The 13,094-nt window shown below is 40.5% G+C and overlaps 1 protein-coding gene across 1 annotated transcript; it reads right to left on the reverse strand.

The window, feature by feature from the left end:
• Positions 1-3: 3 nt before the first annotated feature.
• LOC138066729 (uncharacterized) lies at positions 4-9,993 on the reverse strand. Its single transcript, XM_068937989.1, has 7 exons — positions 9,987-9,993; positions 9,196-9,261; positions 9,000-9,103; positions 6,312-6,895; positions 5,715-5,795; positions 3,738-3,825; positions 4-569 (listed from the first exon to the last, which is right to left on the reverse strand). Exons 2-7 carry the CDS (start codon positions 9,253-9,255, stop codon positions 338-340), a joined length of 1,149 nt encoding a protein of 382 aa, XP_068794090.1. The 5' UTR covers positions 9,256-9,261; positions 9,987-9,993; the 3' UTR covers positions 4-337.
• Between the last annotated feature and the right edge of the window lie 3,101 nt (positions 9,994-13,094).

Genomic DNA, 13,094 nt, shown 5'->3' on the forward strand with positions numbered 1-13,094 from the left:
GGCTTCTGTTGCATGCCTATGCAGAGCGCACAGGGACTAACACTCTCTACCTGCTCTATATCCTTAAGAGCCAAGTGGGTTGGAAGAGATGGAGGATGGGAAGAGCTCTGAGTACAAAATCCACCTGCCTGACTAAGCTAACACGGGGCAATAGGAAATTCCTGCTGGTAAAGGCCAAGAGTGACCTTCCCAGGAGCAAAGATGACATATAAGTGAGAAGTATATTTATGAAGCACTGTATCTTCTGTGGTTTCCACCATGACAGGCAGACAGACAGAATGTGCAGCCTGTCACACGCTTGCTGGCATTCACATGTGCTGTGTAAACAGAAAGGATATTAAATTAAAGATGAGCCATCATTCAGCCCATAATGCAGTTTTCTCTGTGGGGGGTCTGTTTTCTTGGCCATTGGGATCTGAGGTTTGCCATACAGCAGCGCTGGTGTGACAGTCATGCCAGTCTGACCCTTCCATGTCTTGAGGAAATTTTCTTCTCTGGGATCACCATAATGTCGGAGAATAATTGGTTTACCAAACCCTGCTTCTTTCTGCTCGGATACTTGTTCTTTTCTGTTTACACGAGAGAGAAAAAAAATTAAACCTCTGATTAGTTCTTGCTAAGCAGAATCCTCAGTTAAGACTTACATTAGCTTAGAAGGAAGTTTGACCTGAGCAAAAAACACATTTTGACTTGCGATTTTTTAGTTGAAGTAGAAATAATCAAGGCTACTACTTTAGCTGGGCATTCAGACAGTTTCAGAAAGATCAGCTGACAGCCTGCTGAATTTGTTAAATTCAACATCAGCTGTTAAATTTATTAGGGTCATTTCAGTGTTTTGCCAGTGGAATCAGGCCATTAGTTGCAGTCAAGTGTGGTTGTACAGACTTCTTACTGCCCAGCGTGGCCACTGTGAGTGACAGATGAACGTTCCTGGTTTAAAGTCTCAGCTATTATACACTTACAAGCATCTTAGCAAGTCATTAAGTTTATATTTTCAGCTACAGTATGGGTAAAATGTGCCCAAGCATTTGTTCCCCTCTTGATCTTCTCCTTTCTGCTTGATGCAAAAGAACCTGCCAGTCTCCCAGTTCCCTCCTCAAGCTGCATCAGCCTGAAGTGGCAGATTTCTGTGTCGTTTCACCAACAACCTTTCACAGGGACCTCTTTACAACTAAAAATATGATTTTTTACTGTTCTAAATTCTTACAGCTGAAAATCCTGAGAAGCTTTATAAACATTAATGAATCAAGCTTTCCATGATAAATACTATCTAGCACATTACTCATACATAGAGAAGGATCAAATTAGTTGCACAAGATCACATAAGTCACCTGTGGTTGAGCTGGCACTAGAACCCACCATACCAATCCTCTTCTCATGCACATGGGCAGAGATCCATTGATTGTGAGGGGCAATAAAACCATCCCTGTAGAAAGTCTGTTCACCTGATTTTTTTTCTTCATCTTCACCATCCTGGATTCCATACACTACTGTGCTACTTTTTGTTCCTACTGTTTACTTCACCCTTCTGAGAAAGAACAATACTAAAATATTTTAAAATTTCCTTATCTGGCAAGCACATTTGTGTCTATTTCAGTCCCAGAACTGATCACAACAGAGAAGCAGAGAGGCATAATTACAGATTAGCCTTAATTAATCCAATTCTAGCTATTCAGTCCTGCCAGCCTTTGGCTGACATCCTCTTCAAGTATACCTTCTATGTGTACTGTTCCACATGTATGAAGAACTTTTATCCGTTGCTTTTTAAGCAGTTATAAAAATGTGCAGGTCATCACAGGAGTGTTAGGTAAATGAAATCATTAAAGGAAAAAAATAAGCACAAAAGCTGGTTGATTTTGAGGAAAGCTAATTATATAAAATATTAGCTAGCAGGAATCAAAGCAATGTTTTTATCTTCAAGTCAATGTTTTTATCTTCAAGTCAATACTTCTTTCTGCTTAAATTCTGCCATAAAATAGTACTCAGTATAAACTTTTTGCTGTCCAGGCTAAGCATAAACATTCAAAAACACTAAGCCTGTGTACTCCTGTACACTGTCAAAGGAATCTGATAACAGCACTGGAGTACTGCAATATGAGGAGCAGCACTTTACTTCCAAGCTGATGGGCTAACAAGGTCTACAAAATGCTGCAAAGAAAACATGTTCAGGACCTGTGGAAGGAAATGCTTTGCTTGGAGGCAGTCTCCTATTCATGGCACAAATGTTGTCCTCAATCAGATGGTTAAGTCACCTGACTACAGAGCTTTGGGCGATAGTAATAGGGTAGATCCCAGAAATTGCACCACAGAGAAGCACTGGTATTCTTAGTGTTTAGATGTGACTTATCCAGTGGTTAACAACTGCAGGCTGGAGTATGTTGAAGTAGTAGGAGGCAAAAAGACAAATAGAGTGCTCTCTAAAACAGGCAGTTCTAAAACTTGATATGTCTCATGGGTGGGCAGACAACAATGCTCATTTAAATCATCAGAACAGTATGAGCCTCAAATATTAAGCTTGTTTACTGCTTTTCTTTTTGCTTGGTTTTGGAAATTACAGCTATTGGAGCCTGACATACATATGTTGGTCAAACAAAGCAAACTTCAGTTCTTGCTCTGGTATCAAATCTCTCTTGGAGTTTGGGGTAATCAGTTCCCAAAGGAACAAAGCAGTGATAATAATCCATTCCAGGGTGAATGTATACATTATTATATTGTTGATGTATACATTCTTACATACTGATAACTGCTAGATTTTATACAGCCACTAGCTGCTAAACCCATTATTTTGAATGATCATTTTTCACCTAAGATACTATGCTGGTTTTATTAAATCTGAATACATTTGAAGTTATTGCCAGTGCACATGAACTACCAGTTAAACAGCAGGATATGTACCAACTGAAAGTCATAAACCGTGCTGTGGATACAAATTTATACAGGTTAACCTTAATAAGTCATCAATGCTTATAATTACGAATCACCAAAGATTTTTCATTTAAACCTAGTCTGGTTTACAAATTCCAGCACTTACGCCACAGAGAATTGATCCAGGCAGGGTAGAACTTAACTATTTCAGGTGTCATCTGCTATCCCTTGATACTCTCTATTGTACCACTAATGTTGGCACTCAAGGAATGACTGGTGTATTTGGAGACTACCATCTATTTTAAACACATGACCAATTCTCTATGAGATGTCTACAGGGAGGTAAAGCCATCTTGTGCAATGTGAAAATAAAAGGGATAAGTATAAGCAGCATGAAGAATTCTAATGGCCTGATTCTGGCGATAATACGTTACGATAGTCTTCTCTCAGGCCCTGACAAGGCCACAAGCTACAGAGATCACAGTATACTATAAACATGCAAAGTGGTTTTCATTAGCCATGATTTCTGTTGCAAAAGATATTCAAACAGGTTATTACAACTGTTGGAAAGTTAATCTATAGATTAACGATAATCAGAGAATATTAATCTTGTCTCACCATTAAACCTTGAAAATATCTCTGTTGAGATAACTTCTATCTTCCATTTCCAGTAACTAAAATAAAAGTAAATGCTTCCCTTTCATGAACAGTGGAATGTTAAGCTGAGCCCTCAAACTTTTTGGAACAGTAATGCTTTCCAGACTAGTGTGTCAATTTGGTTAAATGGTCTCCCATCATTTGTATTCTACTTCATAAAAACATTGCCATATATTCTAACTTTGCCTACGGAAATAAAAACCTCAGCTTGTTACATTTGTTTTTGAATTTGTTGTAGTCTCTTCAGTGCCCGCACATAAGGCAGATCTTCAGCATTTGAGTCAGAGGGCTGGAAAATCCAACCTAGAGAAACAACATAAGAGTTCAGAATTAAATGCATAAGAATGAGGTTAATGTCAGCCCTGTTCTATGGCATGTCAATATAAAGTAAGGTTATGAATATACAGTTATGACGCTTTGGGAATTTTCTTCTTTAACAGATTCCTTCCCTTGCAGAATACAGTGGGAGAAAGAGGGAACGTGTATTTCAGGCTCCTTCAACTGAAAATCAGAGAACAATGTCTATGAGCAGGGAGGACCTCCAGAAAATTGGATTATTCCAATAAAATCCAGATTAAATGTTTATCTGGACCTACTCTGACTTCCCACTGGACTTACAGTCACTGTTGGGATACAGCCAGATGCACTCAGAATCATTGCTGAGACAGGCTGGATGTGGTAGTCTTCAAATACTCTTGGCAATAGTCTGGAGAAGTAGTTGGAAAATAAAGCCATGCATCACTGTGAGCAGCAGGAACACAGCGTTCTTTTAGCATGCAGTTCTACAGGACATCTGTTGTTGTAGTTGCACTATGCTAAGTACCTTTTACTTAGTGCACACTGCAGAGTTTGTGGATGATTTAAGAAGACCTAAGGGAGTATGGAGAAAGAGGTCCCTTAACTTCTGGAGAGTCTCAGTTGTTCTCACTCTATTTTCTCAAAAAGTAAGAAAGCCCAAGATAAATGGTCAAGGTGTGATCTTTCTTCAATCTGAACATCTGTTGCAATGGTTATTATCAAGCACTCAGCAGATTACTCGAGGTGAAAGTCCAGATGAGGTGGTAAAGAATGGCCACAGATACAGACTGCCAGAGAATGCGCCCAACAATTGTAAAAATCAACACAGGGAAGCTCTGTTTCCCTAATTTTCCTATTTCACTGTGAATAAATTGAAAATTAAGTTAGTCAGAAACACGTACTTGCTGGGTTAGAACTACAACAACAGAACAGTGTGACCAGCCCGCTCCTGGACATTCCCATCATCAAGTGAGAAACAAGCTTGTGACAACAGACCAAGCAAACGGCAGTTCCCAGGAGAAAGAAAAGGGTAGGGATAAGGGTAGGTTGAATAAGTAGTCTTGCAAACCTAACAGCACAGTGACCCCAAAGGGCATGCAACTCTGTGGTGAAGCACGTCCAGCTTCAGGAGGGCTGTTGCTTTGGTACAACCAGAAGAAACTGGATGCTACATTTTCAAAAACCAACAGGAGGAGATATTATTCATTCCCTTCACTGCCTATATATTTATTCGTGGAGCTAGCCCTCAGTGGGAGGATGTTTGATACCTCTGCAGCATTTTTAGCTTTCACCAGCCAAGGAATTTCAGTTCTGCATAGTCCTGGCAGCACCTGACCAACTTCATGGCCAAGGGTAGACAGAAAGCTCACGAACGTCTTTTTTTTTTTCCCCCACATGGCAATGTTCTTAAAGAAATCCAATGAGTGCTGCAGAATAAGCGGTTCTTCCCTCTTGATCATCAAATTTGTCCACACGTTTTAGGCAGAACTGATAATAATGCCTTGTGATGAAGGTGTGTTGGTGTTCCCATTCATTTCAAAAGTTATCATAGGTCAAATACATGTGGTCAGACAGTTTCCATCACGGAAAGGCTTAAAAGCATATCCCAAAGCAGTGATGTGGTCTGTATTCTGCTAGCAAAGAATAGTGGATCTGCAGCTACTACTTAAAGCAGGTATAAAACTTTGTTGGCAGATGATCAGAGATAATCAGAGAGGGACAGGGCATTCAAAACTGGACTGTGGTAAAAAAAAAAAATTGCTTGACAGCTATTCCCAGTTAATCCATGCTTTAGTCCAACTCAGGCATCCAGGACAGCATGTTCAGGTACAGCATTACTCCAACCACCTCATTAAACACAAGCCATTCACAGAGGAGCAGCCTGGGACTCTTACCTCTTTCCTCACAAATTTTGGATGACAGCGAGAAGCTGATTGCGACAGGTGACTGGCTGGTATGGTTTTGCACAACAGGAGCTAAACAGGAGAAGAGCAGAGTGTAGTGATTATGAATACACATGCAAAGTTGAGTCAGCTTTTAAGAACAAATATTCTCCTTTCATTTTTGAAGAAGCGATACTGCAGCAGCACCCAGAAAGCCGGACCAGGCTTGTCCCATACCTATGAGTATGCATTGAGGATTACTGACGTTTGCTGAATGAAATGCTCTGGATGTGGACGATCTTTATTGGTGCAATATGTTATGACTTTATCACCTTGAAATAGGAAACTAAAAATGCTTTGATAAATGGTTTGAAACATTGCCCAGTTTCACTGGCTTTGTTCTTCCGAGTGTTTGTAGCTCTTGCTTCAGCTGCAAAGCTATTTCATCATGCCCTAAAACAATGCTTTGCAGAGAACTGCAGTGTATCCATCTATAAAGCAGAGCATGTTAGCCTACCCAGCACAGAAAGCGTACTCTTAACAGAAAGTGCTTTTTTGCTTTGGGAGCCAAACATTACAACACAGCACACTTATTCAGTAAGACATTACCTTTACTTCCTAGAGGTGTGTTTGATGCTGTCTCAGCATTTCTTTTTTCCTTTGTAGCACAGGCTGACAGAGCAAAGTTCCTCTTGTGTTGGTCTTTTCTGATGGCAGGGATTTCATGCTGCATACATTTGGACCCAGGAGCACCATTCTTAGCTTCCTCTGAGGCCTGCCTTCTCCTGGATCTCACACTTTCGTATGCTAGTGACTTCTGGTGCCATTTATTACAATCAGTCCCCTCAGTGAGTTCTCTCCAGTTACAGGCCAGCATATTCACAAGTCCCTGAGGGAAACCAGTCTCATAACTAGCAAAGGGCTGCAACTTCTCTCCCAGTTCCTGCAACATGTTGGCAGCCACACACTTATTTAAAATGTTCAGCGGTGAATCCTCCTCTGCCTGTTGGACTGAAGGTATTTGGGAGACCTTTGTTTTTGTGTCTTCAGTGGTGGTTTTACACAGGGAATGACAAGACATTGGATGCAAAACTGAGTAGTTTTCTTTTCTTGATGGATCATCATTTATGAAACCATCTTCATGCCTTTCTGTATGCTCCCCTGCACAGCCGGGATTCTTGCCTTTAATCAGGCTGAGGAGAAAAAAATCTGCATCATTAAGTAAGAGCAGTATTAGTTAAAGAAAATACAAGGCACAGACGTGTTAGGTTTGCTGCTTGCAATGTATGTGGGCAGGCTGGCAATGCTCCCTTGGATAGGAGTTGAGACTGAGCCACATTTCCTGCCAGGGAAGATACTCAAGCTCAGAAATACCTGTGCAGAGCAGGGTGTGGGGGTTTAGTACAGCTGTTGCCAAACCAGGGAGTCTCTGCACTGACAGCATATACCTTGGACTACACCAGCTGAAGTACAGTGAGATATAATGTAACATGCTGATTGATTTCCCCTCTCCTATGTAAAAGAATTTTCTCTTGCCTCAGTAAAAGAGGAAATCAAATAAATCTAGGACTTTTCTTTCTGAGATGCAATGTGCAAAGGACTTTTAGTTTTTAGATGTAACGGAACTTTGAATGTCTAAAGAAGTCTTTTTCAGCAGCTACTGATTCTATATACCCAATTTTGTGGGGGGTTTTTTTCAGTTCATGAACTCTGATCTTCCACGGCTATGAGAGAAGCATCTTTATTTTGAACTATAATGGTTTAATTAGAGGATTGCAAATATGGAATATGTACTAAGGAGTTTTAGGAGTTTTAAAATCTAAAACACAAAGACAATTTACAAAAAAGCCTTAGTCCTCAGGCTTCTAAACACACACAAGCTTAGTTGTAACCACATGGTTACCCCTCCAGTTCCAATGGTAACTTCTCACATGCTGAAAGTTGACTGCACAGAAATGTGTTCATAGACTGAAACAGCCTGGAGTGAACTTACAAAGTCTGAATTTCAAAAGCAAGATGGCAAAACAAGGTTTGAAGGCAGAGGTTGTGTCTTTGTTCAGTTTTTATAACTGAAAAACATTAGCCAAGTTTTTTGGTACAGAAGTATCTAATATAAGATACTACCTCTTCTTACAAATCTGGTCCTGCCTACATTCTTAGACCACCACGGCTGTACCAGAGTACTGTCAAAAAAGTGGCTTGGCCATTCAAGCACATAGACCTCAGTGAAAACAAACAGAATCCAGGACTTCTGTTACTTGGGTATTTCTGAGAATACTATTCTCCAAGTAAAATTTTCTTCCTTGCTGCTCAACTTTTGCCCAACATAATTTCGCTGGATCTTCAAACTTCCTAAGCTTCTGCAGTGCAGGAAAAAGTGAATTTTAATGCAAAAAATCAGATCTTTCATTCCTTCTTTTACATTATTCTCCCTCTACAACCTTTCAACAGTCTATGTAGAGTCTATGTAAAGCAACAGGTAAAAAAAACTTCAGTCCCTTGTGGTCTCCAGCTCTTTTCACCTTACTATTTTTTAGCCTGGGATTGAACACAGACAGCCATAAAGCTAATAACCATTTCTGCAGCAGTTTCTTGGGAGCCAAGAAGCATCATTAGGAAAAATTATTATAAGACATAAAGTGACTTGTGAAGGCTAATTTAAATAGTAACGCATTGTTAGCAGGCCAACAGTATTGATTTCCCAATGACAGTTTGAGGGTCAAATTAAGAGAACTTTCTGTCTGTTATCCTTATTTCATTGCCTCCTCCTTGGCACAAAAACATCAGTTTCAAGTAAATGTGAAGACGTCTGAATTTAAAACCCAATTATCCAGAGGAGTCACACCCCAGAGCAATGCTGTGGATATGAGCTCCTAATACATTAGTCAGCAGACATGAACTTCATGAAATCTGAGGAGCTCTGCATGCAGCAATGTGCTGTTGTCCAGTCCCTGGCAAACCAGTAGAACAAGGTTATTATGTGGCATTCTTTAACTAATTGTTTATGATTTGCATGTTAAACTCGTGAAATGTTGACAACAGAAATAAACATTAGGTACCACACCTCAAGGAATTAGTGCCTAACTACAGGACACTGTCACCTTCCCACTTGTATCCCCCAGTTTGCACTGCACGGCACGGTGACGGTTCCGGGTCATGTGCCTCCTCCATCTCTCCCATCCTGCCTTGGCCATATCCAACTCTGGACTCCTTTTTTGTGTCTTTGAAATTTACCCTGAAAACCTAGCTAATAGAAACTGCCTTGCTCTCTCACCACTACTGACATAACACTATTACCTGGGAGTACAACTTAAGGGTTGAAGATCTGTAGTAGGGAAACTGAAATACGAGGACAGTTCTTCTGGTATCTTCTTGTCCCTCTCTCTCACTCTAGTTTTCATCTAAAACAAAATGAATATTTCTGATTCAACACCAGGAGAGGTGTGAAGGGAGGGAGAGGGAAGAAAAATATCCTGGAAATGAAAGGAAATACCTGGTCAAAAAAATACACAGGTCCTGCCTCCACTGCTGCAGCTGTGAGCATTGGTTCCATTACTCCCTAGAACGAAGAAAGGGTGGAGCACCCCAGAGGAAAATAATTATGTCAGCAGGCTGTGCAAAGCAAGGTTTGTTTTTTAAACTAGAAGTGAAGCTAAGCAATTATTTTCTCTGTGAAGCCTTGAAAATCTGCACCAAATAATACAGGAACGATCACCATATGAATGAGAATATATTCATGTTTTAGTGGACTAAATTAAATGAAGGTGATTACAAAACTGAAAATCAAAGTATCAGCTTTTGATAATTCACGTTCATATTTCTCCAGATTAGTGTTTTCATGAGATACGGCCTATGATTACTTCTGATGATATGTCTCCATTAGTTTGTTTTCCAAGAAAGAAGACTGCTTTCATCTGGAGGTATGACTCAGTGACTACGTCATTAAATGTGCTTTTATTTAAAAAGGGTTTTCACAGCTCTATAACAATATCAAAAACAGATTTGAAAGATACCACTGTGGGGACCCCTGGCTCTCTGTAGCCTTCCATCCCCTACCGACACAGCTGCACACAGGCACAGAGATCTGCCTTCAGGACAGATCCTCACTGGGTCACATCCTAATGCACATAACTGCGTACCTGTGTATGTCTAATGAAATAGCTACTTAGCATAGTCTTTTTGAAGCACAGTTCTATACATTGGATTGTTTTGTTCATGTGGATCATGTCATTTAAAAGAAATTTTAAAAAATGAGCTCCAAAGCAGGCAGTAAAGCTGACTTACTGTTTCATGGTGTACGTTTATTCATGCAAACCACAGCGCATTTGTATTATTCCAATATTAGGGTACAAATGGCAGTTTGTGATTCTCAAGGTGACTTTCAGCAGTAAGAGAGATGAAATTTGCTTCTTTGCAGAAGCACTTGTTGCATCCTTTAGAAATCTGGTCTCCAAAGGACGTCGATGTTGTGAAACACGCTGATGCAAGCCAGAACATCTAGACTATGGCTAACAGGCTGTAAGCAAACTGGGGCTTGGTGAGAAAAAAGAAATCGTCAAGGGACATGAAAAGAAGACCACAGCGGTCAGTATCAAATGTGAATTCTTTGGCTGTTTTTTGTCACTTTTAACTTTGATTTAGCTACTTTGTCTAGGTTTTAAGCAAAATCTCAGAGAATGAGTGGTTTCAGAATTAAAGAAGCTCTTTATTCTGCTCTTGCTAAGAAAGATACTACCTGGGACAGCCGTCATTCCCACAGTAAACACTACAGAGGATGATAACCAAGGAAGTACAAGTGCTCTCTGTCCTCAGCAACTAATGAGGAGGGAGTACCTTTTCCTGTAAAGTATACAGATATATTTGATCTAATGCAGGAGATTTTTTTTTTTCATCTACTATTTACATTGGGCCTTTAGGCCTTATAGTAAACCTTTACTCATAAAAATTGTCCCATTGGCTTCAGTGAATTTACACAGGTGAGTAAGGACTATGAGTTTTGGCCTCAAGCTTGGAAGAGGAGTATTAAAGTGTCATAAACACATAAATAATGCCATTAGCTCCAGAAATACAAACAGAAAAATAAATATAACCTCCCTCTGTTCAAACTCTTCTTGGGACTGATGTAGACCACTCACTCTCCATTCTTCCTTCCTCTCCCTCTTTCCAGGAATACACAGTAGCTGTCAAGAGACAGCTCCCTCACTCCATTCCATACAATTTCTTGACACATACATATGGTTTAAAAAAAAAAAAAAGGGAAAACAACCTACTTTGAAAGAAGCTTTTGCCTGGAGATCATAACTTCTTTTGCTAGGAAAATGGTGCAATGGGAGCTGCCTCCTTAGAAGAAAAAGGAGGTGAGTCTCTGTGTTGTCTTTCAGGACAGAGTTTAAAGTCCCGTTGCTTAGTTACCACATGCTTTAGACTGCACTCAACCCTTTCCTTAACCCCCCCAGCCACTGCCTGCCTTTGTTTGGGAGGTTGTTTAGGATAAAGGAAGAGCCATCGAAAAAAAAAATCAGTATCTTTCTCCAGCTAAACATTTTTTTTCACATGTCTCTTCTGGCCTACTACCTGTCCACCACTGTTTTTCTACCATGCTGTCTAGCATAGTATGACATTGGCAAATGTAGCATTTATTAACATAAATCATATTAAATGCTAGGAACAGCTGACCGGCAATAAAGGAAGAAGGGCCAACATTTCTGAACTAGTAAGCGCACGCTACAAGGTACAGATCACTATCCCTGCTTCTAAGAGATCAGATCGTCTTAAAAGCAGCCAGGTGGGGAAATGCAGAGTCCAGTTACCAGCCTACTCATGTTAATGTCCGCTTTGTTCATACAGTCAGTTAAGGTTCCTACTCGCACTTGGCAATTTTTTCAAAGCATTCCCACTTTTACACTTTGGTTATTCATGTGGTTAACCTGTTTGTTATCTGTACTCTTTTGTCCAGAGAGTACTGAGCTAACTCAGGGGCCAGCAGCAGTGTAGCCTTGACAGCGCTCTAACTTTGTTCAAACGCGCCCTCTTCTTGGCAGGCCTAATGAATGCTGCTCGAGTTCTCGCGATTCCCGTTAATCCTATCACTTTTAGCACACGACCAATTTTCTTTCACTATGTTGGCTTTTATACATATTCCTTGTCGATTAAAATGCAACCCTCCTCCACAATTTATTTTTGGCCTATTTTTTTAAGGAAATGAGGTTTATGCAATTGTCCTGCCTGTCTTCTTTCTTCTCCTAATAACTTTTGTCAAGTTTCAGCCAGATTTGGCAGAGTAGCGCACGTAAAGACAATGAGGCCTGGACACATTCTGTGAAAAGCAGCAGCAGAAGAGAGAGAAGAAGAGAGAGGCCCAAGGAAGTGTCCCCAGGCCAAACTCAGCAGAAATGTGTTCAGCAGCAGCCAGGTGGCTAGTTGCAGATGTATTACTACAGCACAAGCCACCTCTTATTCAGCTGGGGTATCACGGTGGTTATGAATGGTGATGGAGTCATCCTGGGGAGGAAAGACACAACCCTCGGGGAAACCCAGCTTCATTAATTCTGCCAATCATGAAACAATTTGTTCTGTTTGTTGTCCAAATGCTTTGATGAATGTCTTTCTCCTGATGCCCTTACTTCTGGATCTTATGCCTACAGTCCTGCATGAGATGAGTTCTTACCTGTCTTATTTTTCGCTTATCTACCTCTGCTCAAAATCTCTCCTTCTCTAGTCCCCTCTCATCATTGGGCTTCAGTAAACTTTATGGATTCCTTTATCTCTGACTTCCGTTCTATAATCAATAAAATACATGATCTGTCAACTTTTCTGTTTTGGCAAACATCAGAGCAAGTGGAGCAGGAGCACAAGCCAGGATCTCTCTCTTTCGATCTGTCATCAAAGGCGGGGATAAGAGGGAAAGTTTGGTGCATATGAGGCTAATGGATGAAAACCAAACGTGAAAACAGAAACACTGCTATAGCATCCCTTGAGACTATCATAGTGTCCAGCAACAATAAGTGTATGAACAGGAGAATCTAACATACATTGAAATGGAGACTTCAGCAGATCTGACCCCTCATGTTCCCCCCGCCACCAACCATTAAAATCCCATCTCTGTAGGTTCTTCTTCTACCTAATTAGAAAACCACAATGGAAAGCAATAAACAAAATGTTCTAGGCAACATTAGTGCACATGCTTTGATATGTCTCCCATTATCAGTAAGAGAAAGAGCTATTCCTCCATGGCTGTTCTCATCAGCCTCAGACCACATCAATTCTGGCTGGGGTAGGGGTAAGAGAAGGGCAGGAAAACAGCAGCAAAGTGTTAAATGAATCACCTGTTGTATGTACTCAGGCAACTTTTTTTTTTTTTTCGCTTTAACCAAAGTGATAGGACTTTCCTGG

This window comes from Struthio camelus, chromosome 1 (assembly GCF_040807025.1).
Source record: "Struthio camelus isolate bStrCam1 chromosome 1, bStrCam1.hap1, whole genome shotgun sequence".
Classification (NCBI taxonomy): domain Eukaryota; kingdom Metazoa; phylum Chordata; class Aves; order Struthioniformes; family Struthionidae; genus Struthio; species Struthio camelus.